The sequence below is a fragment of the Vidua chalybeata genome, chromosome 17 (genome assembly GCF_026979565.1).
Source record: "Vidua chalybeata isolate OUT-0048 chromosome 17, bVidCha1 merged haplotype, whole genome shotgun sequence".
NCBI lineage: Eukaryota > Metazoa > Chordata > Aves > Passeriformes > Viduidae > Vidua > Vidua chalybeata.
In genome coordinates, this window is record NC_071546.1 from 3,111,133 (window position 1) to 3,135,971 (window position 24,839).

At 38.8% G+C, this 24,839-nt stretch overlaps 1 protein-coding gene across 7 annotated transcripts in view; it reads right to left on the minus strand.

Annotated features, from left to right (window-relative positions):
* The window catches only part of ITCH (itchy E3 ubiquitin protein ligase), a 96,940-nt gene that overhangs the window by 23,184 nt on the left and 48,917 nt on the right, over positions 1 to 24,839 (minus strand). For 4 of the 7 annotated variants that reach the window (XM_053958734.1, XM_053958732.1, XM_053958733.1 and 1 more), the window contains exons 2-10: positions 15,031 to 15,121; positions 12,440 to 12,578; positions 10,447 to 10,571; positions 9,116 to 9,253; positions 6,925 to 6,967; positions 4,614 to 4,783; positions 3,260 to 3,494; positions 1,966 to 2,061; positions 559 to 733 (exon numbers count right to left, since the gene is read on the minus strand). In XM_053958734.1, coding sequence (XP_053814709.1) covers positions 559 to 733; positions 1,966 to 2,061; positions 3,260 to 3,494; positions 4,614 to 4,783; positions 6,925 to 6,967; positions 9,116 to 9,253; positions 10,447 to 10,571; positions 12,440 to 12,578; positions 15,031 to 15,100 — 1,191 coding nt within the window. In that variant the 5' untranslated portion in view covers positions 15,101 to 15,121. Of the gene's footprint in view, positions 1 to 558; positions 734 to 1,965; positions 2,062 to 2,692; positions 2,895 to 3,259; positions 3,495 to 4,613; positions 4,784 to 6,924; positions 6,968 to 9,115; positions 9,254 to 9,778; positions 9,938 to 10,446; positions 10,572 to 12,439; positions 12,579 to 15,030; positions 15,122 to 24,839 lie in introns of those variants that run through there. The other 3 variants (XM_053958737.1, XM_053958736.1, XM_053958738.1) reach the window with 3 other exon arrangements.

The window sequence follows — 24,839 nt, forward strand, 5'->3', positions numbered from 1 at the left end:
GTTCTCCCTACCACCACTTACAGGCTCCATTTTATTCTCACATGTACAGCAAATCAGAACCTACATCATTGTTAATGAGCATGAGTAGCATGAGTTGGAGTGATCTAATGTCTGCTACTCAGAGACAAACAATGGAATAAAAATGCTGGAAGGATTATTTTCAATTTCCCTGCTCTCCTAACATCCATTGTGCATAATTTATTTTACCTAGAGCAGAAATGCATTGCTTTCCTCCCATGTTTTTGGCCAGGGTAACACAAGATCCTATACAAATAAACCAGCTTATTACTAAGCTGTAGCTTGTTTTGAGCCAAAGGCTTTATCAATATTGTATATAAATTTTATCCAAAAAGCCCCATATTGAGGTGACAACTAAACCCCATGTGCTGACTACAAGGAGATGAACTAACATTACAATGAGCCCTCCCTGCCATGCTACACACAGAGATACATTATCATAAACCATAGCAGTGTGCTGCCTTTATGGGGAAAGGTCACCCACAGGCATGCCCAAACCCCAAAACCACCCTAACCCTCAGTCACCCACGTATTCCTTACCCCATATATGAACCTCTGGTTGAACTGCTGCATGGCTCCCTGGAGCTGGCTGCGCTGGAGCTGCCACTGCTCGTAATTCCGGACAGACTCCAGCGTTGGCCTCTGCCATGTCGTCGTTCTGGTGAAGTGGTCAACGTAATAAATCCTCCCCATGTTGTCGACTCGGCGCTCCCAGCTTTGGGGAAAAAGACAAGCCACAGTTGTCAATAGCTGGCAATTTAAGGGCTCAGAGGCACCTGGAGGCCAATGTGGTGGAAGGGAACAGAAAGCATGGGTTCATCAGCAGCTTTTTTCTCCTTGTACCTTCTGCTAAAATTATGCAAGAGCTAGACTTTTTCATGAGAATCACTTTTATTTGTTGCATACTATACAAAGTCAGACCCATTCAAATTATTGTATTTTTAGAGTTTTTTGAAATAGTTATCAAAAGCTTTCTAGACCACTGTCCATTCTGTGCTAGCATCACTGCAGTTATCCCACCCAGCCCGTAACACAACCCTGCTGGTTTCTCCTACAACACAGCAAACCCACTGACATTTTAAGCTATTCAACACAAGATTTCCTCATACTCTGATCCGGCAGAAAATAAAGGTTTGGGCATGGGGTTTGGTGTTTTGTTTTGATTTTCTTTGGTTTTTTTTCCCCCTAATTTTCAGTTCATATGAGATCAGTACTACTTACAAAACTTGAAAGAAAACATTCCTATTCTAAGTAAGCTTAAGCAACATACAAGTTCATCTGCACAAAAAGTTCAAAATCACTTGGAACATGACAGGTGAGCTCCATTTATGAGACTGCCAGTTTTTGTTCTTTAATAACAAGCTCTCTTTTCCATCCCACATTTTCACTTTGTAATTCTTTATAGTGTGTGAACCATTTGAGGATAAAAAAGTGCAACAGAACAACTCTGGTGCTTTTCTTATATTGTTAAAAAATAAGAAACAGCAACTGTGAGCTAACATCACTGGCTGTTCTTATGCCAAGAGCTGGAGAAGTTTAATAACAAAAGTTGGTTTCTATGTGCATAATAAATTGGCAGCTGGGAGCCCTGAGACAAGATTAAAGGCCTGCAAAGAGTAACCTCGGGATAAGAGGTAACCAAGAGTATTCCTGCTCAAGCTGATAGTTACCTCAGTGCCAAAATACTTTTCTGTGGTTTTTGTTCTCTTTTACTCTTGGGGGTGTCTACTGTCTTTAACTGAAATCTGTTTCTCAGTCAGTAAAGATGCGCTTGCCTAATCTTTGACATTCAACTCTTTTCCATATGCATTCCTTGGAGACTACCTGGAGCAACTGGGTTCACATTTCTGTTTTCAAATATTTGTTCCAGCTTTAGCAAACTGTCAGGCAATTAATTCCTGAAAAACCCAGACATGTGAGATGATTGTATGGCTGATCCTGGCTCACCTTGGAGGAAGAGGCTCTGGCCGATCCCATGTTGTTCTTTTTTCAACATGATCCACGTAGTACACTCGACCATGCTGGTCTACTCTTTGCTCCCAACTGAAAATAGGTCAAAAAGTTTAATCTTCCTCCAGATCAAACTACTGCAACCATTCATCTACAGCATAAAGATGTGAAACATCTGTTTTCATAAAATGCTTATTTCTAAACAAAATGCTTAAAACTAATCCTTGGCTCATGAGATGCACCAGAACAGTGTGCAGCACACAGCGGTACCATTCATATTAACAGTGATTCTATGCCAACTAAAATAAAAAAAAAAATTGTACATGACCACCTTTCTGGGCAACAGAAGCTCAAATTCATGCCTAGGTGTAAAATTTTAGCACAATTTTGTATTCAATATCAAGTGTATCAATAACCTGCTGAACAGAACCAACTACAGATCATAATCCCCTTTTAGAGTAGCTTTAATCCAATATATGCACATTTTTTCAGTGATCAAGTATATGCAGAGATCACCATAAGGGCATTGGTCACATTTTCTGCACATGTAGTATTAGGGATAATGACTTACCCCTGTATTTGCATCAGATGTAACATCACAGGGGAAAAAAAAAAAAGCTATTTGCCATTTCTGTTGAAATCAAAATAATAAAGCAACAATTGGTGTTTTCAAGACCACTTCTTTATTTCTGTTATCCTGTGAGGTAATTCAGATCACTCCTACCTTTTGGTTCCACTACCTGCAAATAAAGGCAGGTAATGCACTAATTTCACCATTGGGAAGCTTTTGGTTTCCCTCACTCAAGAGAGTCCAGAAATGGTTTTGCTGCTGTATTTTTAAAGTTGAGAGCTCTGAGGCAAGAGGTCATCCATCTGACAAATTCCACATGTACCCAAAGCACAGCAGCCATGTCCATGCTACTCTCAGGAGCTGCAGTATGAAATCCAAACATTCAGGACTGCAATAGCAGCTTTTTGTCTACTTATCTGTACCAATATTTTCCTACCTGACTTTATTTTAATTTGAAGACAACAAGCTGTCACACTATTTTAAACTTATGTTTCACTGACATGGGAACGTATGACAAGTATCAGAAGTAATTCTTTCCTTGAATGCTTGAAGACGGACCATACAAAACAGTTACAAACCCTCCAAATTCATATTGGGGGATCTTTGTCAGGCAGCAGAAGGCAGATGTTATCTATATTTTCTTACACCTACTGTAAGTAAAATAAAGTAAGACCAGAAAAGTCAGCACACATGAAGAGAAAGAAGTCATTAAACCCATACCCAGGTGGAAGAGGGCCTTGGCTGACTGTAGTAAGAGCCTGAGGTGAAGGATTTACTGGCTGGACTTGTCTTGACACTGGAGGAGTGGTGAGTGCAGGAGTGGCAGGAGCTGTGGCTGCGGCTGTTGCCCCCTCAGGGCTCTGCTCTGAAGGTGTATTTGAGGCTGTACCTGCCAGTGATCCTGCACTGGCCCCATCACTTTCTGTGGATGTGGATGAAGGACCATTTGCACTTGCTATGACATCAGAGAGAGAAGAGAAAAAGCCTTTAACTGATATTTATCACCAATCTATTGTAGAAGTTAAACATTACAAAAGCAAACCTGCCAGAACTGCTGCTTCCACAGCCACATTTTGTAGCTCAAACAAAAACTGAACAGCAATTCTGTCTCACTGTAAAAATGCTTTAATTCAAGAACTGCCATCAACAGCATTTTGGTATTTCTGATAAGTATTTACCTTGTCTACATTCTGTAAACATTAAATGATGATTAAAAACTACTTCTTTGTACTAATGAATTAATTATTTTCCATTTATTGTTTGGAATAATAATTTAAGTGATGATAAGCATAAAATTTTCAAGAAGAGATTTGATATTGCATGGAAAGTAACAATCAAAATGGGAATGGGAACACAGACATTCTTTAAATGTTTTCAGTTTTATCTTAATGCCTTTTGGTGGGTGGGGTTAAAAGTTGAACACAGGTCAAGTTCTCATTAACTAACTGCACTGGATTAATCTTTTAAAGTAATTACTGTATTGCAGGGCCCATCCAGACCTAGCATTTATCAATTGTAATAATGAGACTACAGAAACACTGCATCGTATGGGGGTGAGGGAATTACCCAAAAAACATCAAGTAACTTTTCAGAATTAGTGGCCTTCAGGTAGTTTTTAAATAACTAGATTAAAAAAGTCTATCAATTTCAGCAGAGAAGAATAATGAATGTTTTAAGTGCTGCAGCTTCACAGAATCTAACTGCAATTGCAGAAACCAATAACTCATATCTCAGAACGCAGTATTATCAACCTGAGGCAATTCTGTGAGCCTTCAGTGGATTTCATGTCACCCTCAGTGGGTGCCCTAGTGCAGCAGCAGCACTCACTTATGTTCTCTTGGTCCCAGCTCCGCTCTCTGTAGCACCACCACTGGCTCCCACCACCCCTGAGCAGACGTGGAAACAAGAAATTTCCAGTAACAGGAACAACGACTAAACAACTTGTACCAAATGCAAGCTAAAAAATACTCCTTCAGAAATGACCTGCCGAAGAATTTACCATCCAAAGTGCAGTTAAACATCAGGAGCAGAAACAGTTACGTTCACTCAAGGAGTGCCCAGCCGATGGACGTACCGGCGACTGACGTGGGTCTGCGGGGCGTGGGGGGCGGGGGCCTGGCAGGCCTGGGAGGTCTGACAGGTTTGCAGTTTCCATTTGTGAGTAACGGAGAGTCACTGCCATTAACAGTCTTGTTTTCACTGGAAGCAGCATCCTCACCGTTTTCAAGGCCATTTGAGTTAGTCCTTTTGCAGGAAAAGACACAGAGAACTGTTCTAGTAGTGCACAGGTGACATGAAACTTTGCAGATCACAGAATCATGGAAGAGTTTGGGTTAGGACAGGCCTTAAAGATCATCTCGTTCCAGCCCCCTTCCACTAGATCAGGTTGCTCCAAGACCCATCCAGCCTGGCCTGGGACACTTTCAGGGGGGTTAAAAAGACATGTGAAAGACACTAGAATGCAATAGTTACAACTAGGTGAGATTTATAACACTCACAATAATTCCAAATATCTATACAGCTGTATAAACACACTCAGAGTTTATCTCCTGAGGTACTTGAAACCTCAGCTGATGGAAAGGTGGTGAAATAGATGTATTTAACATCTGTCATCAAAATCTCCTCTTTCATTTCCCAATTTGATACACTTGCCCTTGGGTCCAGGTTCTGGATTTTGCTGCTCAGCTATTTCTGCTCACGAGTCCCTAATGAGATGAGAAGCTAACACCTGAGAACAGCCTGCATGCCTTTACTCCACAGGGCTGGCATATGCTCAGAACACACAAAATGCTACAAATTTTTAGAAAACTTATGCATACATATGTTTTCCTCTACACTCAATTCTGGAACAGGCTGGAGAATTTAGCATTAAAGTTTTGACCAGCACCTATGAATATAAACTGCTCAACCTTACAAGAATTAAGAAACTACACAGCAGTACTGACCCATGCTGTGCTATTCACTTACACCTAGCAGAGTATTATTCTGATATATATGTAGCTCCTTAAGCAGAGTTAGAGGTATCTACATCTTTAGTCTAAAGCATTTTATTTTCAGAATATGTTGGGCAAAACAAAAAGGTTGTCAACTAAAATTCTAGTGCATTTACAGGTCAAGGTAATGGCTTTACATAAGGCATCACAAATGAAGGAAGAGGTTACAGTTTCAACCCAGTACCTCTAAAATTACATTCCTTCAAATGTACACAAACTAAAATCCAGTAGGTAAGGCTAAGTAAATCCCAAGTCATAAAGGACCAAGTAAAATCATGTTGATTTAACCTCCATATCATGGTCAAACACACTTTTGCTCTATTCCAGGTGTGGTGCACGTAATTCATATTACACCAACCACAAAATAAATGGGTCCAAATCATTAGTGACCTCAAATCCATAGGAGGTTTAGCCCCAGTTTTTCAGCCGTTCCTCCTTGTTCTTTCACATCATGCCCTTGTAGAAAGTCACTTCCTTGATCATTTACATGACCCTCACAATGACCACTAGGAGCCCCTGGTTGATACCAAAACTGAATAATTATAATTATTATTGTTATTATTCTATAAAATTCAGGCGTTCTGAATATCCAGGCATCTAAAAATGCAAACACAAACACAAAATTCAAACACAAAAAGAAAACAGAACAAAAACAAACTTTCAAGGGAAGACTTCAGACAACATAGCCAAGAATACAAACTACTGAAAAAAAAATGAATATAGCTTGGTTACTCCAGATGTCATCCAGAGTGCTGTGTTTTGTACAGATCCTTAAAATACTCATAGTACTGGGAACTAATTAAAGTAACATGGTGCTGGGCACACTCTTATCCTACCAGGCAGCAAGATTCATAATCTGGTATCAGCCTTAGTGCACTATAAGTGCCAGACAGATTTTGGGATCTTCTTAACAAAGCTAAATATAATTCTGATACCCCCATACTATAAAGCAAACCAGTGTAAAAACAACCAGTGTCATTTATTTTCAGAGTTTTTAAATATATATTTTACTTTGGGTAATCACTGGGAGAAGGATGAGGAACACAAAGGGAAAAAACAAAAAGATCAGTCAGGTATGGAGGCAAAATTGAGGCCAGACAATGGAGCTGAGCAACAGCTCAGCACTTTTGTTTAGGGCATGCTTAGATCTTAACAGATACTGCTGCAGGGCATAGTCATAAATTTTTCATTGTCTTCTTTACAAAACACACAATTCCTCTCTTTCAAAACTGTGAATACTGAAAGAAAGAATAAAAAAACAAAACAAAAACACCACAAAAAAACAAAACAAAACAAAACAAAAAACAAAACAAAACAAAAAAAAAAAAAAAAAAACAACCAAAAAAAAACCCCCAAACCCAAACAAAACCAAACAAAAAAAACCCCTCTTACCGTGTATCACTTCTTATTCTGGAGCTTTCACTCTGTGTAGGACCTTAAATACCAGGAAGAAAAAGACAACAGAAGCATAAGCAACACATTGAATAATTTCCAAGGAAAGCAGCAGCATTTAATGCTCACACTTAGTTCAAGTGTGGAGGTGAGACATTATGTGGTGCTTATCTACTGGGTTACAAAGCTGTACGTATTTTGCATGTCTCTATTTGTGTGTGTGAATACAATTTTTTAAATCACTGCCAGTGTAATACTTCCACCTAATGGAAAATGTAACAGGACATCATTTGACTGTGTGAATATTCCCAAACACACACACACACTGTCTTTCTAGCAGTATAAAGCAGTGTTCATTCTTTTAAGTGGAGCTGGCTTTTCATACTCTCTCAGTGATGGCAGGCAGAGCAGAAAGGGCAAAAACTTCACTGAAATCTCCTCTCTGACTGGCTGGAGCCTTTGTTTTCTGGGGCTCTCTAGCCCAGACCCTTCCCCTTCTCAGTAAATTATTTAATATAAAGGCATTGAAGCAGGTACAAAATATGGCTGCACTCCAAAAGCATTACAGCAGCTCAGCCTAGATTTGCAAATGTTTTGCAACTGCTTATTCAGCCAGGTTGGAAATATTTGTGTTTTGTGACAGCATTTGCAAACCTTGAATATGCAGCACAGAACTGCTCATTCATGTAGATAGCACCAATACTTTATTTCCATAGAGTTAAACAAATGTCATTAATAAAGAAATCAGTTTTCAGTTCTGATGGGAACTGTGGACAGATCTAGGCCAAAGACAAGGATGTAGTCACAGAAAGACTTAGGATAATGAGCTGTTAGTGGACTGTGCATGGAAGGAATTAAATCCCAGCAAGAGAAAACTTAAAAGCAACTCCATAAACAATGTATTTGCCTGAAGTGCCTTTAGTCTGTACAATGTGCTAGACTACTTTAACATTTAACTCCTTCCTTATGTGTTCCAGTTCCTTGATTATCTGGGAAACTTCTGCTGAGCTTAGGTCTTGCTGTGTCAAGCCCAACCATGTAAAAAGTACTCAATTCCACGACCTGCATGACTTTCCCACCTTTTTCTCAGTAGGTGAACTTTGGGAAATCCAAGAAAGCACAGATGAAAATCGAGTATTGCATAAAAGGAAAATTTGGTACTTTCACTAGATATTTCTATCCCTACGCCTCAGCCCTGCTCTCTAAGTTCCACAAAATCCCAGCACCTGGCTTATACTTACAAAAAAGATTCCACACAATCAGTCCATGCAATTGGCCCTTTTAACAAGATGCAAAGAAAATGGACTAAAAGCTCTAATAAATAGCTGTTACAGCGTTTGTGTATTAATTCCATTTTTCTATGATACTCAGATGAAATTTCAAAGCAACTTCCTCTAGGACTTTAACAACCCCCACCCAGCCCAGAAACCTAGAATTTGCCAATTAAATGTTCAGCTGGTCACTACTGCAGACAGTCTCTTGTCCCATGCACCACAGGAGCTCCAGGAACTAGACCTTGGGTATGGTTCAGACTGGAGCCCAGTGTCTCTCTTGTTCCTTTCTAGGAAAATAACTCTTACCTAGTTCTACTTCTCATTGTACAATATTTCAGAAATGCTCCACTGTCCTGCTCCAACGGAATTAAAATTACCTTTTTATTTTACTGTAATTAGATATTTTACATGTATTCAACTTTTCAGTTTAAAAAACTGTACACACCAACTAAACAGAAAGTGGATCCCTCTTCTGCAGCTCTCCACAGGGAAATAAATCTATGAATACATTTAAATGATTTATTTTAAGAAAAATTAATATAAACCCATGTCTCCTAGTAAGCAGAATACTTATTACTAGGATGATGATGAGATCAAACCAACTTTGCATTTCTTCTGTTTATGATGTTATTAAAATTCAGGGAAGCTAGAGGCTTTCATTAACATTTGGGATTGCTAGATGAAAGTTTGCGAAGTGCAGAAAATAAAGATGCTGATCTGTTTTTTTTGCAATAAGGCTGAAGGTCTGCCCTGTGAACTGTGACTCCACCTCAAAAATGCACAAGATTTCTGATCTCTATAAACAGAAATTTACAGAAATTGCTGATATTGAGCTTATTTAAAGACTGTGTTAAAAGCTTCTCCAAAAATGGCTTTGCATAGCAGATATATGTAGATTTGGACTTTAAGTTACTTACTTCTTGTACTTGAGGCTTCCCCATTGGTCAGCAGCTCAGGGTCAACCTGCATCCCATCCAGACAGACTGATAGATCTCCCACCACTTCTGCTGGCTCCCTGTCACCGACAAGGTGCAACGTCACCACTACCTGCTCCACTGGAAAAGAACAAAGAACAAAGGGAGCTTATCTTACTGCATGAGAAAAAAGGGCCTTTTATTCAAGAAGCCAATTGCAAACCTCAGTGATCAAGGGGGGGAAAAAAACCCCAAAACACCCCACAGAACTACAGCTCCACCTCTCCATTTTTTTTTGTGTGGTAAAACTGAGCATTTTCATACATCATTAGAAAGTTATTGTTTCTACAAAAAGGGCAAAACTGGAGCATAATCTTGTTGCTGCCTAGAAAGGATTATCATTATAGCAGAAATTGACTCTCACATTTTTATAGCAATTAATGCACCTGCCCTCAATATAGAGTTAGGAAGTGTAATTCACTTTATTCTTGATTAAGAGCAGATACAATTTCTGTCTTCTGACTAAAAAGCTTCACATTTACCTAACGGCATCCAGACTCACATTCAGAACATTTTCATCATATCCCCAGACCAATGGTATATTCAAAGTTTTCAGTGAAAGAGAACTGTAAATAAACATTCTTGCTGAAAGGGTTTGAAACATACCCCAGTGAGCTCCAACAGGTGCCTAGTGTCAGATACAAATGCACTGACCCACAGGGATTTTCACCCAGATTCACCCAGGACAGATACTGCCAGGAGAGCAGCTCTCACTGCTGTCAACATTCTCCTTCTGCAACACCCATGTGTGACAGTTGGGAAGCCAACACTTCCTTAAAGGACAGAACAAAAGCAGAACAGCACAGAGCTCTGTGCTGCAGCCCTCTGAGTGCTGGAATGGGTCTGTAGAATTCTGTATTCCTCTTTCAAGCTGCCCAGGATGCACACAGTGCCCAAAGCCTAACTAGATCCAAGATTAATGAAATAATACAACATACCCCTGTAGCAGTATTCAGAACAAAAATAACTTTACACATTTCCTGTCTAGCACCAGAATCCCCACCATAGTTTGAATTTTTAAGCTATATAAAAGAAACTCTTTTCTTTCACTCAGTCTTGCACAAACTAGCAAAGCAAAAACCATCTTGTTTCCAGGGACACGATGGCAGCCTGTGCGTAACCAAAAAAGATGAAACTAACTGAAAAAGTAGTAGGAAGCTCATAAAAGCAACCAGTAGCACCACATGGAACCCTTAAGGGCCATTTCCAGGGGTGCACACAGCATTCATGTTCACTAACAGACAATTTCGAGGTACCCTCCATCTCGGACTTACGTTTCATACTGTTGGATTTCAATGTCTCCTGAATATCCAAAGCAGCACTTCCCAGAAGGACATCAGACTTTAATGTTTGATGGCTCCAGACTCGAAAGTTTAATTTACTTACAGGAGTGACAATTCTGAAAAGAAAAAGTTGAGCACTATAAGGGCATTTTTTGGTGGGGAAGGGGGGTGAACTGAGCCATCTACTTCCACTGTCACTAGAAGTAATTCAAGAACAAAAATAATGGTGGTAACATCAAACCATTTCCAATTATCTCATTCTCATGTCACATGGATATGTCATGTCAATCAAGACTGTTCATAGACCTAATACATTTTTTATTATTACTATTTTAAGGGAAATATAGAAAAACTACCAGCATATAGAACACAGTAATACACAGTAAGTTCCGTGACAACAACTTCAAAGTAATTTTTAATGCTGATATTCTTTTTCTATAAGGAATACTCTAACATTTATACAGTTTAAAATTATTTTCATTGTGAGAAATGGGTACAAATGACTGCTTATTTTCTCAGTGGATAATTTCAGCTGTACATGGTCGATAAGTCCAAACTTTCATAGTCAGCCAATCCCTCCAGAAGATCCACCTAACAAACTCCATGGAGAGGAACCCCAAGAGGGCCTACCCTCATTTGCAGAAGCCACTGCACTTTTCCTTTTTATCCTGAATCTGAATATAGGCAGCTGTGCCAATATACTTCCTAAAAACCAATTTACTTCACTAAGCTCCATGTAGCTTTAGTGTAATTTCCAACGAAGTTGATATACAGGGGGGTGTCTGTGCTTAGCTCTTACTCAACAAGTGCAAAAACGGCCCATGTATTATTGTGTGGATTTGCACAGCACAAACCACAAACATTCCCATTAAAAAAATGAAAGAGAAAAAGGAAAGCTTTAAAAGGTACAAGAAAATTCTGCTCTTCTACACTTACATGCACATAAAGTGCAAGATTTTCTTTTTCTTAATATATCTCAGTGCAAAGTAAGGTAGTAAATAGTAGCAACTAAAACTTCACAATAATCTAAAGTACAATAAAAGTACAGATACAAAAGCAGTTTTCCTCAGGCAACGTTCCAGATGCTTCAAGAAGAATAATCTACAATTTAAGTACGAGCAAATCACAGAATCACTGAATGGTTTGCATTGAAGGGATATTACAGCCCATCTCATTCCACCCCACTTTCCACTATCCCAGGTTGCTCCAAACCCCATCCACCCCGGCCTTGAACGCTCCCAGAGATAGGGGAGCCACAGCTTCTCTGGGCAACCTGTGCCAAGGCCTCAGCACCCTCCCAGGGAAGAATTTCTTCCTAAAATCCCATCCAGCAGGCCTTTGTGAAAAGTCCCTGTCCAATGTGCAAGTGCAGACTGATCTTTATCCCGGAGTTCCAAGTGACATTAAGAAAACCTTAATGTTATAGAACTTGTGTATCTTCTTTATTCACAACACAAATGTCAGGCCAAGCAAACACCAACAGCTGTATTCATCTTAAATCTGATGTTAGTTTTGTACTAACAATTTGCAGAAATTAATTGGGAATTTTGGATTTGTCCTTGAATTTGGAAGTGCACAAGAGAGAGCCAACTACCTGTGTTATGGCATGGTACACCACAGTGGGACACAAAGAACAGCTACACTTTTTAGCAACAGAACTTCTGAAAGCTGTAACTTTAAACAAGATAACAAAATTGTGTATGGGACCATCAGTTTTAATATTAAATTACTTTCCTGTCCTTACTACTCAGAATTAGAGCTCCTTTGATATGCCACACATAGAAATACAAAATATAAGCACAAGCAGTGTAATAGTTTGTAAATATCTATTTCAGACTGTACTATATTTACTCTAAAAATTATACAAATGTCATCACCTCATGCAGCACTTGACTCCTTGCTTAAAATAAAAACACAATCTTCAAGCCCACTGTCAATTGCTTTAATTTAGCTCAAATAAATTGGAAAATAAAACCAAACTTACACTGTAAGATGTTGTTTCCACTTTGGACTATTTGTATTGTTGCATTTTTCTGTCTTCTTTGACTGTCCATCTACTGAGACTTCCACATAAGGGCTAGGTCCAAACCATTTATTCTTTTCTTTTAGTTTTGCTGAAATAACTGTTAAGAAAGAGAAAAAACAGTAATTTACTCAGGAAGATTTCAATTACAAATAGTATTTTTCAGTTGGGTGCTTCAGTATTCAAGTGTCAGATCGTTGATGCCTGACAGTAACACTCAAGGAAAAAAAACACAGTAGATGGATAAAAACCCTCTTGCATTCCAGCTCATTTATACAATGCCACAGCTCACAAAAATGCCTAAAACATGCAACAATACTTTTGCAACATCAGACACTCTTATTAATCATAACTAGTACAAGTTCCACAGAAGTGCTTAGGTGTTGAAAGCAGAAAATATCCTCTACAGCCTCTACAACTGTCTCCTGTCTATCACCAGCCAAGAGAATTTCTGGAGTTTATTACACTGCTTGTTAAAAAGCTCAACACATGATCTGCCTCTCATCAAGGCACTGTGGAAAATTGCCACAACTTCTCATGGACAGAACATCACTGAGAAAATGCATTTTGTGTGAAGCTTTCTGTACCTAAGCAAACTTACTGAAAAGCTGAATCCAAACCCTAGGTTCCAGTAGCTACCTCCTGTTCTAGCAACAACAAATTTGGACAAGACTTGTAGTTCTAGAGCCTTAATTCTGGTGGGGAGGGGGTCTGGTGGGTGGGTTTTTTTTCTGGTGTTTGGATTTTTTTTAAGCATTCAGTACTACTGACTGCAGCATTCCCATCTTTCCAAACACCACTGCTATGCTGCCTCCTTTACGATGTGTGTCTACCCTGATATTTGAGTCCCAGGTGTTCTTGGATTCACTGGCAACACTGAACTCACAAAACAGTACTGAAGACAAGGATATTATCGTTTCCAGTTGGCCCCTGAATTCACTGTTCTAGCAAAAACCAACTTGCTCTTCTGTGTGTTTGTCACCCACCACAGCCTCACTACATCCTTAAAAAGAAATGACTAATTCAGGCCCATCTGGCTAATCTCCCCAGATTCCCTTTATAGCCTATGCTCCTTTAGAGATTTAGAGAAGTAGCTTAGTATAAACTGCTCTGAACTGCTCCCAAGAAAACTCTTTCTCTGTGTATTACAGACATCTTACAGCATTTAACTCATTAATTTTCACAAACACCTCCCCATCCTTCCCCTCCTGTCTCCAGTACTTCTATGCTAGAGCACCTCATACCTGAACATCTCTAATTATCTCTAAGACCTGCTTTGGAGCAGCAGAAATCATCAGACTTGTACCTACTTTCTAAGTTTGTTCTTACCCAGACTGCCTGAGCCTTCATTTAAAACTAATGAGGGCAGCAGAATGGAGCACTGAGGCTAGGGCAGTTGGGAGGTAACACCAGCAACAGTCTGCTGCACATCATGGCTGAGCATCTACAGAAACTCAGACCTGAAATTCAAATACCTCAGTAACCTCAATTCTAAACACTGAGTCATTTATTCACTGTCTTTGTGTGACTCTCAGGCCTTTAGTGGGGAAAGCCTTGGACAGCAATCACCACTTCAATCCTTGGCTCTGCTTTCCACCCCGGTGTGGACAAGATACCTCTGTGAAAACCTCTTCCAATTTCTCTCCAACAGTAACCTGCAGGGACAAGATTTCTCTACAGCCTCACAGCCTACTGAGTAAACACAAGCTTGTGACCTAAGAGGGACAGCTACAGCCTGTGCAACAGTGAGATCCAACCTCCTTCCTAGTCTAAAGCTTTCTATCTAGTTTTGACCATTCTTTTCATCGCCACAATATCCCTTTTCTGAAACTACTGCATAGGCCCACAGGTCTTCACATTGAGGATGCAAAATTGACTCTTGATGCTTCTAAACAGAGACCTGCACACACCCCTGGATCTCCCATTCAGTTTTGATGCCTCAGTTAAATTTTCAGAAAGCAAAAGTGAGGAAACCTTAAAAATTAAATTTCAACTGCTGCTCTGTTGGTAAGGCACTACAAAAAGCAAAGGCTGTAATGAAAATCCATCTCCAAACAATCCAGAGGTGTTCAATTACAGTGATATTCTCATCAATGCTTTTATTAAATTTTTTATCCCTTTTTTAACCCATTTCAATGGTAGCCATAAAAACATGTAATAAGGGAGAAGCCGTAAGTCAACTTCAATTAACAGCAGTATCAGGAAAAAGTGTTAGATTTGATATTATGCCAAGTTTCAGTAAGTGCAAGCAGTATCATAATTCACTATTACATTTCCAGGAAGACTGCCTGTACAATTTAATTAACAGCAACAAAAAGAATTATTCCTTTCTTTTTAATTTTACACAAATATGTATAATTTCAAAATGCATTTAGATAAAACCCAGAGTAAAGTAGTTGCCACGTAACAACGGCCTAACATCAATCCTGACTTCTTTTGGGTGTTTTACAATGCAAAACTTCCTGAAATGCAACATAGCAAACTCTGTTTAATTGTGGAAAAACACTATCACATTTCTAAGCAGAAAAGGCAGATAATTTCAGAAGGCTCACCAGTGATCTGAAGCTGTGATTTCATGGACAACCCACTGGCTGGTCCTGATCTGGACCCACTGCCAGCCATAATATGGGCTGGATCTTGAATCTGCATGAAGAGAGAATGCAAACATTTCAATACTCAGAAGACCAAAAATTCATCTGGCTTTTGCCATGTGGATACATTACAGTGCAAACGAACTAGTTCCTTTCCATTTCCCCCAAATACAGAAAATCCTTTACAAAGGGCTCAGTCTCTATTACATGATCTGTAACTATTTAGGTTCTAGGCAAAAGAGGTCTTTTGATTTTGTCACTTCAATCTGCAAATTAATGAGTGAATAATGTTCTAATTCCAAAGTTTGCTGTACCTCTTATGTCTAAAACCCCTGCTTGTCTTGGTGTTATAAATCCTGGGTAGATTTGTCTTTCTGTGCTAAGTACTACTTGGTTTTTAAAAATAAACAAACACCACAATCCGCAAGCATAGCAAAAAGACTGAAAAGAAATTATTAAATTAAAAAGGGAATTTGAAATTTAGAGAAACCTGCTTTTGTATATTTTTTGGTTTTATCTGGTCAGAGCAAGTCCACAGGCAGGGACTGTAACACTATGAAGCACTTAAAATAAAAAAAGAAACTCATCACTTTTGAAAGAGAACAAGACAACTTTCAGTTACTGCAAAACTTTTCTTCTTGGCACACCTCAACCCTCACACCAAGGCTGGTCTGATCCTCCCAGCCCAACGCAGCACAGGTTCCTCCTTGCAGCATTTGGTTTTGGGGCGCAGACAAAGTGTACAATGTGCATCATAGAGCGTCCAGAGAAATTAAATAGTGTACTATTACATTAAACACAGTCATCACTCTGGAAATACCCAGAATACCCCTGTCACCTATTAATTTTTAAAACACATTTCACCTCAGCATCTCTTACCAACTGAACTGCACTACAAAATGAACAGCCTGCTGGATACAACTTCCAGAACACTTGCTGCATCCCTGTCATGCCACGTTCCCTCCTTTGTGCCACTTCCACACCTGCTCAGAACCTACTGCAAACCATTCATGCACCTCTCTGGGTGCCCCCCTCTTGTGGGGCTCAGCTGCTGTGGCCAGGGAGCTGCTCGTCAGCCCTGAGACCCCACAGATGCTCTGCTTTGGGCAGCCACCAGACAGGATCACAATGCAGAGCAAACATCCCATGCCAGCTCTCAAGCACTTTTCTGCACCCATTACTTCCAACAAGGAAAGTGTTAGCTTAGGCTGCTGCTATCTGCATCATGAGGTCAAAAGACTCCATTTATGAACTTACAGTTGATAACACCACAAGCAGTTTATCTAACCCCAAACATGTTCAGCCACACCAAGGAAACCAGAATTTGTACAAGGAGATCAGGTCTCGATATGGCAACTTTCTTTTTGGAGGCTGCGATTTGAAGCAAATGTCTGTGACACTGACTGCAGAAATCATAATCCCACAGGTGTTTGAAAGTTCTGAAATGAGTAATTCTTGCAACCTGCAGCTTGCTGATGTCAGTATTTCCTACTGCAAAATGTGACACCACCAAAAAAGATACTAATGGCTTGCTCAAATAGTATTTGGTGTTATTTGTAGAGATCAATGCTGCTATTAAATTTCAGATGTGAATCACACAAATTTAAATGTTAGAGTGAAAAAAGATTTTAACGTATTTTAAAAGTAGCCTAAATTTAAATTATTTAGAAGGCAATTCTTAATTCTGCTCCTGTGACTGGTTGTACCAACCTCCCTGAATATCTTTTATACTGTATGAAAGCAATCAGATTACATCTAGATCAGCACAGACACACTGGATAGTCTGAAGGAGTTTGGATTTACAAAAGAGCTTCCAGTTCCCACCTGGAGAAATAATACTATACAGAATACACCTGGGATCCCTGAAGGGGATCACTCTTTACTGAACTCCCACACTAAGCATTTATACCATATGACACGTGTTAAAGCCAACTTTCATTTCTAACCCAGCAAATACACTCATTAAAATTACTTTAGTAACATTTGATCATTTTCATTGAGAATATGCAGAAGAAATCTAGCAGCTTAACCACATCTGAAATGAGTGTCCTGCAATCACCTGCTGAGTTAACACATGTGGATGTATAAATGTCTATGATGGGAGACATGGTCTTCACCAACAACCAGCTTAAGGATAATTCCAGGAATACACTGCCTGCCAAAACTTCTAAAAAAAGAAACTGTACTACACATCGCTTAGTTCTCTCAGCTGCTAGAAAGTTTCTAATTATTTTTGAACAATAAAACTAAAAAGAATTATTTTATTGTAGTCTTGCTAGAATCTAGAGGTTGTGCACCTACGGCAAGCTCCATTAATTAACCAGGAAAAGCAGAGTCCCAGAGGAAGGAGAAGGAAGCAACAATTTACCTCTGCCCTGCATGTCAACATCCCTACATCTCTTTCCATGTTTTCCAATACCTTGACTACAGTGCCTCTTCAACTCCCCCTAAGTGCCTGCTAGAAAGACTCCATGTGAAAAATGCCATTCACTTGTTTAGATGTTTAATAGTAATGAAAACAGTAATAAAAATTAGGACAATAAGAATTTGGACAATCAAAGTTAGGACAATAAAAAGCAAAGAATTATGGATGTCTGGGAGCTTTTGCTCTGCCACAAAAGCATGTTTTGCTAACAAAGGATTAACCCATAAAAGCAATAGTCTATTGCATATTCATATATCCCATACATGATTCAAACATTCCTTTCAAAACTAAGGGTGTTTCTGCTTAATGCCTACTTCCCCCCCTCATCTTGTAAATCAATCACCTTGGTCTCTTGAAGTTTGTGTTGTCCCAGTAAGGTGGCAATAATTATTCTCTTGGAATCTTTGTGTCTTGTTGCTGTTATCTCTATGCAAAGGATTTCTTTATTATCTTATCCATTCCTTGAGCTAGTTACAAAAAGTATCTTACATCACATAGTTTCTATATTATAAATATTATGCTATAGCCTAAAAACTGTATTTACTACACTACTTAGAAGATATTAATACAGCACTATTTAAAAGAGATTAATTCAGCATAACTTTCCAACATAACATATATAGTATTCATTTTAACATTTGCAAATACAATATGCATTTTTCACACTCCACAAGCAGAACAGCTGGTTCCATGCCAAGCTTCCAGCACGGAATAATCACAGAAAACACACTGCAGCTTTTCTCTCAGCTGGGCACTAATTTAAGTCCCTTTCCTGCCATATATGTATATAGTTTATCTGGAATTTTCACAACTCATAGAAATTTCATCAACTTCTCTACCTCCATCATTTTTTAGCTGGAATGGATTAGTAATTTAGAAAGTGTGTAGTAAGACACTCAGGAAAATGGGAAGAGAGCAGGTAAAATTATGAACACCTAATTCTGTTAGGAAACTAAGCTAAAATATACTGATTAGCCAAAGAAGAATCTGTAGTGATTAATGAGCTAGACTTGGAAAGAAGCAAAAGAGAGTACAAAAGGCAGTAATGCCATCAGTCACATATTCGGCTATTGTCTATTTACACTTAATTTTTAACATTTTACTCCTCTTTATTTGTGTAACAAATACACCAAACAGATTTTGTTTGTGGGTAAAAAACTACTCTATTAAAAGCTGCAGACCATTTCAACTCGGAATTGGCCTAGGGCTACTTGTAAGCCTAATCACAAAATTAAAAAAAACACTCCTCAATCATTCTTAAAGTACTTCCATCCAGTTTTATTATAATAGAAATATATATTATAATAGGAATGTGAAAAGCAAATATCTTTATAAATTCAATACAAGCACTTTCACAAGTTGAAATTGTCATTTCAAAGCTGAGAATGCATATTCAGGTTTTTTTCTGCAGTAGAAAATCAAACACATCTTCATGGATATTTAGGGATTTTGTGTGGTTTGGGCTGGGTTTTGAGGTGTTTTTTTTTTTTTTTTTGTGTTGGTTGGTGTTTTGTTGTTCTAGTTTTGTTTTGTTTTAAATTATAGCAAACTCCTATTGCCATTTTTCTCCCAGATGTTGCAATTCACTTCCAAGAAACTGTCAGAATCTGAAACTTAGGAACATTAGCTGAAAGGTTTGAGAGCTGTGACAGAACGACTGGGGCACTGTAATGGATGTTCAGAGCATAATAGATAAGTATGATTTTCTCAGAAATGAACAAGACAAACTGTTTGGCATATAAAAAGATAGAATAGAGACAGAGTATCTTCTTGCAACTAAAAATAAACCATTGAAATAGTTGTCTGAACTTCCTCAGTGGCTGCATACCTGCTCCAAGGGAGGTTTGGTTCTGTAACATCCTACCATAATATGTAAATTATTAGATAAATTATACTCAGCTTCATAATTGCATGCATCACTGTTGGTACTCAGGCAGGTTTGACAAACACTGCTTAAAATAAATCTGCCTCACAGCAGGAAATTCAGACCACGCATCCTTTTGGTCCTGTTCTCTGAATCCCACCTGCAGTGCTTTCCCAGCAGCCTCCCCCTTGGCCTGACCCAGTGCTGCTGGTGTACCTTCATCCACAACAACAAATTTCCACCACAGTTTACAGTGCAAGGGGTAAAAGAAGGAGGAGAGTTCAATCCAAATGCTACACTGGGAAAAAGGAAGGCAGCAAAGGAGGATCTCAGTTACTTCTCTAAGAAATCATGAGAAAGCTGCTTTTATCCCCACCCTTTTTAGTGCTTCCTGGTTAAACCAAAGGAAGGGAAGAGCTGGGCAGGAGCTCCTCAACCCACAAAAATCAGAGAGTATAGGCAGGAAAAAAATGCTATCAATGGATTGAGAGACCTTCAGTGTCACACCAATTTAACTTTATTTAAGTGACTTTATTCAGCACTGGAATTTAGCTGGTAAGGAATCAGCTTACTGAAGAATGTAATTTTGTTTTATATTTATTTGGAATGAAAACCCTGTGACTGTATTATATATACATAGCTTTGGAAATATGTTGACACATGCTCTTTATAATTTAAAAAACACTGAAATAATTGCACATTGTTGGCTGCTTTAAGTCTTATGTTTAGTAATTAATTTTAAGAATAGGCGAAGCTGCTCTTTGCAGGAGTTCCTATTCAAAGTGCATTTGCAATTTCAATAATGGAGAAAAAAACCTGCATAATGAAAAAAATTCTTTTAACATACTCAGTAATTTTAAAAATGGTTTTGAGAACCTCACTATGTAACAGGAATACAGACTTTTGGAAAAAAAAAACCATAAAATATACATAAAATACATAACATAAAATTTTGTTCAAAAAACTGCATGTAAAATGTAACATGTCCCTTTTATCAACAGGTACATGATAAATACATGCACTTTTTTGTGTGTGAGAAATTACAGAAGTGCTTCCTCTCCTTCCCCCCAAACACTGAAGCCTCTCTTTAACTGAAGGCATGCATACTGTGGAAAAGGTTTTTCTCTTTAATGTTAGCTATAACTACACAGTGAGTCCAGACAGAGACAGGGAGTTTGGCAACTTACTTGCTTAGCAAATTTGCAGTTACTTTAACTGTTCAAGTTTCATCTTTAAAGTAAAATGTGGTTTGACAAAGCTGGTTTTAGTGGTTTACACATTTTTTCCCCCTAAAATAAGTTTTAAGGACGTGGTCAGGTTTGCTCAAACAAGTCAAAAGACAGAAAGGAAGAAACTGCTGAGTAATCAACTAGGGAGAAAAGAATAGACACAGATTATAAGAGTGTTGAGAACATGTTGGAAGGGAAGCAATTATGAGGTTTGCATCACGGGATATTTATATAAGGAACGGATCAGAGAGGTTTAACACAGAATGCAGCTTGGCTCCCTTTGGCCATTACTCTATGAGCAGCACTACATCCATTCACCAAGAAGTCTGGAAAATCCAAGCAGTCTGTGCCAGAATACAACTTCTGGAATTTAAAATGCCCGAATTGTTTTTTGTACAAATGTCAGATACATGATGGGTCTGAAAACAGGCTTTGGGTTGGATTACTGAGCTGTGTGGTCCTGTCTCCCCTGCCATCAGAGCCAGCACAGGCACAGCTTCCTGCAGCCTCCATGCTCAGGTGATCCAGGTACAAGCCAATGTCACACAGCTGCTCTAAGAGAAACAAGAGAGATCCGAACTTAAAGATAAGACTGGAGCCAATTCAATACAGAGATTAAAAATATGGTTGTGGGGAATACAAGTTAATCGGTTTGGGAAGCAAACCAAGTGACATGACCTTCAGAGGCTGCAAGGAGGAACAAGCAAGATATATAAACCACGAAACAAATGAAAAAGAGGTGCCCCACTTCTGTCCTGGCCCTACAGTAGACTTACTAATGAGAAATCCTTGATGCTGAAGTAGAAGCTTCATCTACTATCCTGTCTTAAAATTGTATTTTTTTTTCATACCTGATCCATCTATACAATATATATGATCTACTGTACTCCTGGCTCAACACAGGAATCACTTTCTTGTTACTTTCTCCTTACAGATGATCATTTCTGCACCCTTTCCAAGGACAGTGGTATATCAAGAATCAGAAGTTACATCTACTCTAAATCAACAGGTCTAATTCTACAAGTGAGATTATCTGAATCTGTTCTCTAGAGCTGCCATTCTGAACTCTTCTATTGAATCTTTTACTGCTATGAGCAAACATACCTTATAGAGAATGTAATGAAGATGCTAAACTGAGATGAACAAAATAGGGATGAAAATGTGCATAAATCAGCTAAACAAGAGTTAAAATGGCTTTGATTGGTAACAAAGGGCACTTCTTGCAAGAATAAAACAGGAGTGTTTGTGTCAAGGCCAGGATGCCTTCACTCTGATAAGACTCCAGCACAGATGTCTGACCAGTGAAACAGCCTGTGCTTCAAAGAGGAGAGTGCCAACAGGGTTATGTCACATCACATATGTCATTCCATTTCCTGTCAGCCCAACAGGAAAACAGACTGTAACTTTAAAGAGATGGATATTCCAAATAAGGAGAAAAACAAGCAGCACTAGCCTCCACTGAAGATTTATGGAAGCCGAAGTAAGCCAGATTCTGGAGCAAAGGACTAGCAAAAAACAACTCTTGAGTCCCAGAGGATATAAAATAACCATATGTGAAGTAGTTTGTTATCACCAACAGGAACCTTTATCACCAACAATAAACAGTGACAGACACCATTAGTTCCATCCTCCGCAAAGCATGAAAGAGACACTGGCTATCCCACCTCAACACATGGAAATGTTCTGGTGTCTGAGAGCACACAAGTGAGAGGATGAGTTAATGAAATGTGTGAGAAGGTATAAGTAATGTGAGACTTTAAAGATAAATACCACATTCTCTGTAGTAAAGAGAGGGATACTCTTTACCCTGTGAAGTCTCATACTGAGATTTGTTTTACTAACTTCCTGTGACCTCAGTGCAACACGAATGACGAGTGTGACACCATACTGATATACAAGAATAGCATCAAAAAATGATTGTCACAAACAGATCTTAAATTACAGCAGCAAACACTAAGAAATGACATACTATCAACCTTAAACACCTTTTCTAGAAACAATTATTTAAGCAACAGTAATCCTCAGTGCTGATTCCTTGTTCCTAAATACCTACCACTGCAAGAGAGAACTGAGCATGGGAAACTCTTCTGAATCTGAAGTTTTTAAGTTGGAAATGTTGAAAAACATTCATCCTGCTACCAAAGCAAAGACACTGCCCAATGAAAGTAGAATAACTCTGGAAATGCTGCAGCCAGACACCCAGTGATACTCACTTTAACTTTTCCCTGAATAGTTGGGATCACCAGGTAGTGTTCCTTGTGCAAATGGCACGGGTTAGAAAAACTGGTCTATCAACTTCAGCCTGAGGAGAAAAATGCTTCCAACACTGCTTGCAGTCCAAATTAAACTGTCTTCAGGCCTCCCAAACTGGAGATTTACAGCAAAATTATAGAGAACTCAGTCATTAGCATTTCTCTGCAACAAGAAGCCTGCTTGTAAAACCTGCACCTCAGCAGAAATCGTTCACACTACTTTTTTTCTACACACATGTATCATTTCATTCTGAATAAAAGCATGGGGAAAAGATGTGTAAAGAAACAGAACTACAATATAAAAAAATCCAAGAAAGACAAGCATAATTTGACATTTTTTCACACTTTCAATAGTACATCAGAAATTCCCCAACCACAAGCTGTTCTTAGACTAAAACTGTGGCAGGCAGGACAAAAGGGATAAAACTGGCATTGCCACTAACTCAGACCTAACTTCCCAATGGATTTCCTTCCTAATTAGGAGGATGTTAGCTTTTACTAACTTTTAAGAAATGCTCAAAGAAGGGAAAAAAAAGAAAAATGTACATGAACATCATATGCCTTTTGCTTCATTTCCAAAAGCCTGGCAAGAGCAGCCAATGCAGAGAGCTGCACAGGATAATTAAAGCCGTTTGTAAAAACAAAGAGATGGTCTATTTTTGTTTCAGCCATTTCCTTCTCATGGTATAATCCATGAGGACAACAATTCATATATGCAAACCACTAAGCTAAAACTGGTTCACTGCTGTAATCTTCAAAATACAGCAATACTTAAAATGGCTGGTTCTTAAATGCTGCCATTGGAAAACATCTATGAAACCTGGCATGCATGGTAACCCCCAGTACAGAGAATTAAACTAGTATTAAGATGACAGAGGAAAGGCAGTGAAACTGGAATAGTTGTAAGTAACTACCACAAACTCAAAGAGATTTTTGAATTACTGGATTTACCTGTAAATTAATTGGACATTAACTGGATTAACTCTTGCATTTTACAAACCACTATTTTTAGAAATTAATTTTGGCCTTTAAAATTCTTTGCAAAAAAATCTTTGGTAATCGCATCCTTTCAACACAATACTGCACTGACTCAGAACTGTTTCATTCTAATGCTTCTGTGATGAGGTTTCAGAAAGATTTACCAGTGGGAGTTCACGACCAGAACAAAGTTACAATCTGTGGAGTGGAAAGGTAAGTAGTTACCTTGCTACCTGCACAACAAGACAAATTGCTTTTCATTCAAGAAACCAGATATTCAAGCCTGCTCCTTTACAGATGAGAGTTCCCAGGTGTAATCATGGGCTGGCAACACACAAAGTAAAAGCTCATTTATAGGGGTCTGTGTTCTTTTATCTAGTTCCTGATGGGCAAAACTCTTTCCTATAGGCACCCTTTTCTGGAAGGTCAGGAGTTTTAATTCACTGCTGGCTGCCTTTTCTCAATGGACACCCGTAAAGGTGTGAGCACACAACAGTTTTACTTGTCAAACACATCAAATCATATTTGGTTGAGGAGGCAGAGTGAACACCTGGCAGCCAGCCATGGTTATCCCACCCCATTGCTCTGCTCTGACCATCCCATTTCTTACAGAATGGTTTAAATGAAGTTCAGCTTGCAAAACACAAATTAAACCCACAATCTGAAACCCACCAGGTTGACAGTATTGTGAGCAGGGAGTTTATGCCCTTTAAAGGTGAAAGTCCTAGAATTGGGAATGATTTGACTATACAGTGAAACAACTCCTCAGAATGAGCAATACACTTCTTCCACAGGGAAATGCCCTTTTAGCATCTCCAAAATCCCTCTGACCTTAAATATTCCTGTTACTAGGACTGTTAGATTGTTATGAAAAGGCATCAAGTTCTAGCAATCAGAACTCTCATATCTTGTAGAAATTAATTACAGCTTCCCCTCTTAATTCTTCCACTGCCTTGCACTATGAACCATGTCCTATATGTACTTTTGAGGAAACAGGTTAGAAGAAGAAAGGAAGAAATATT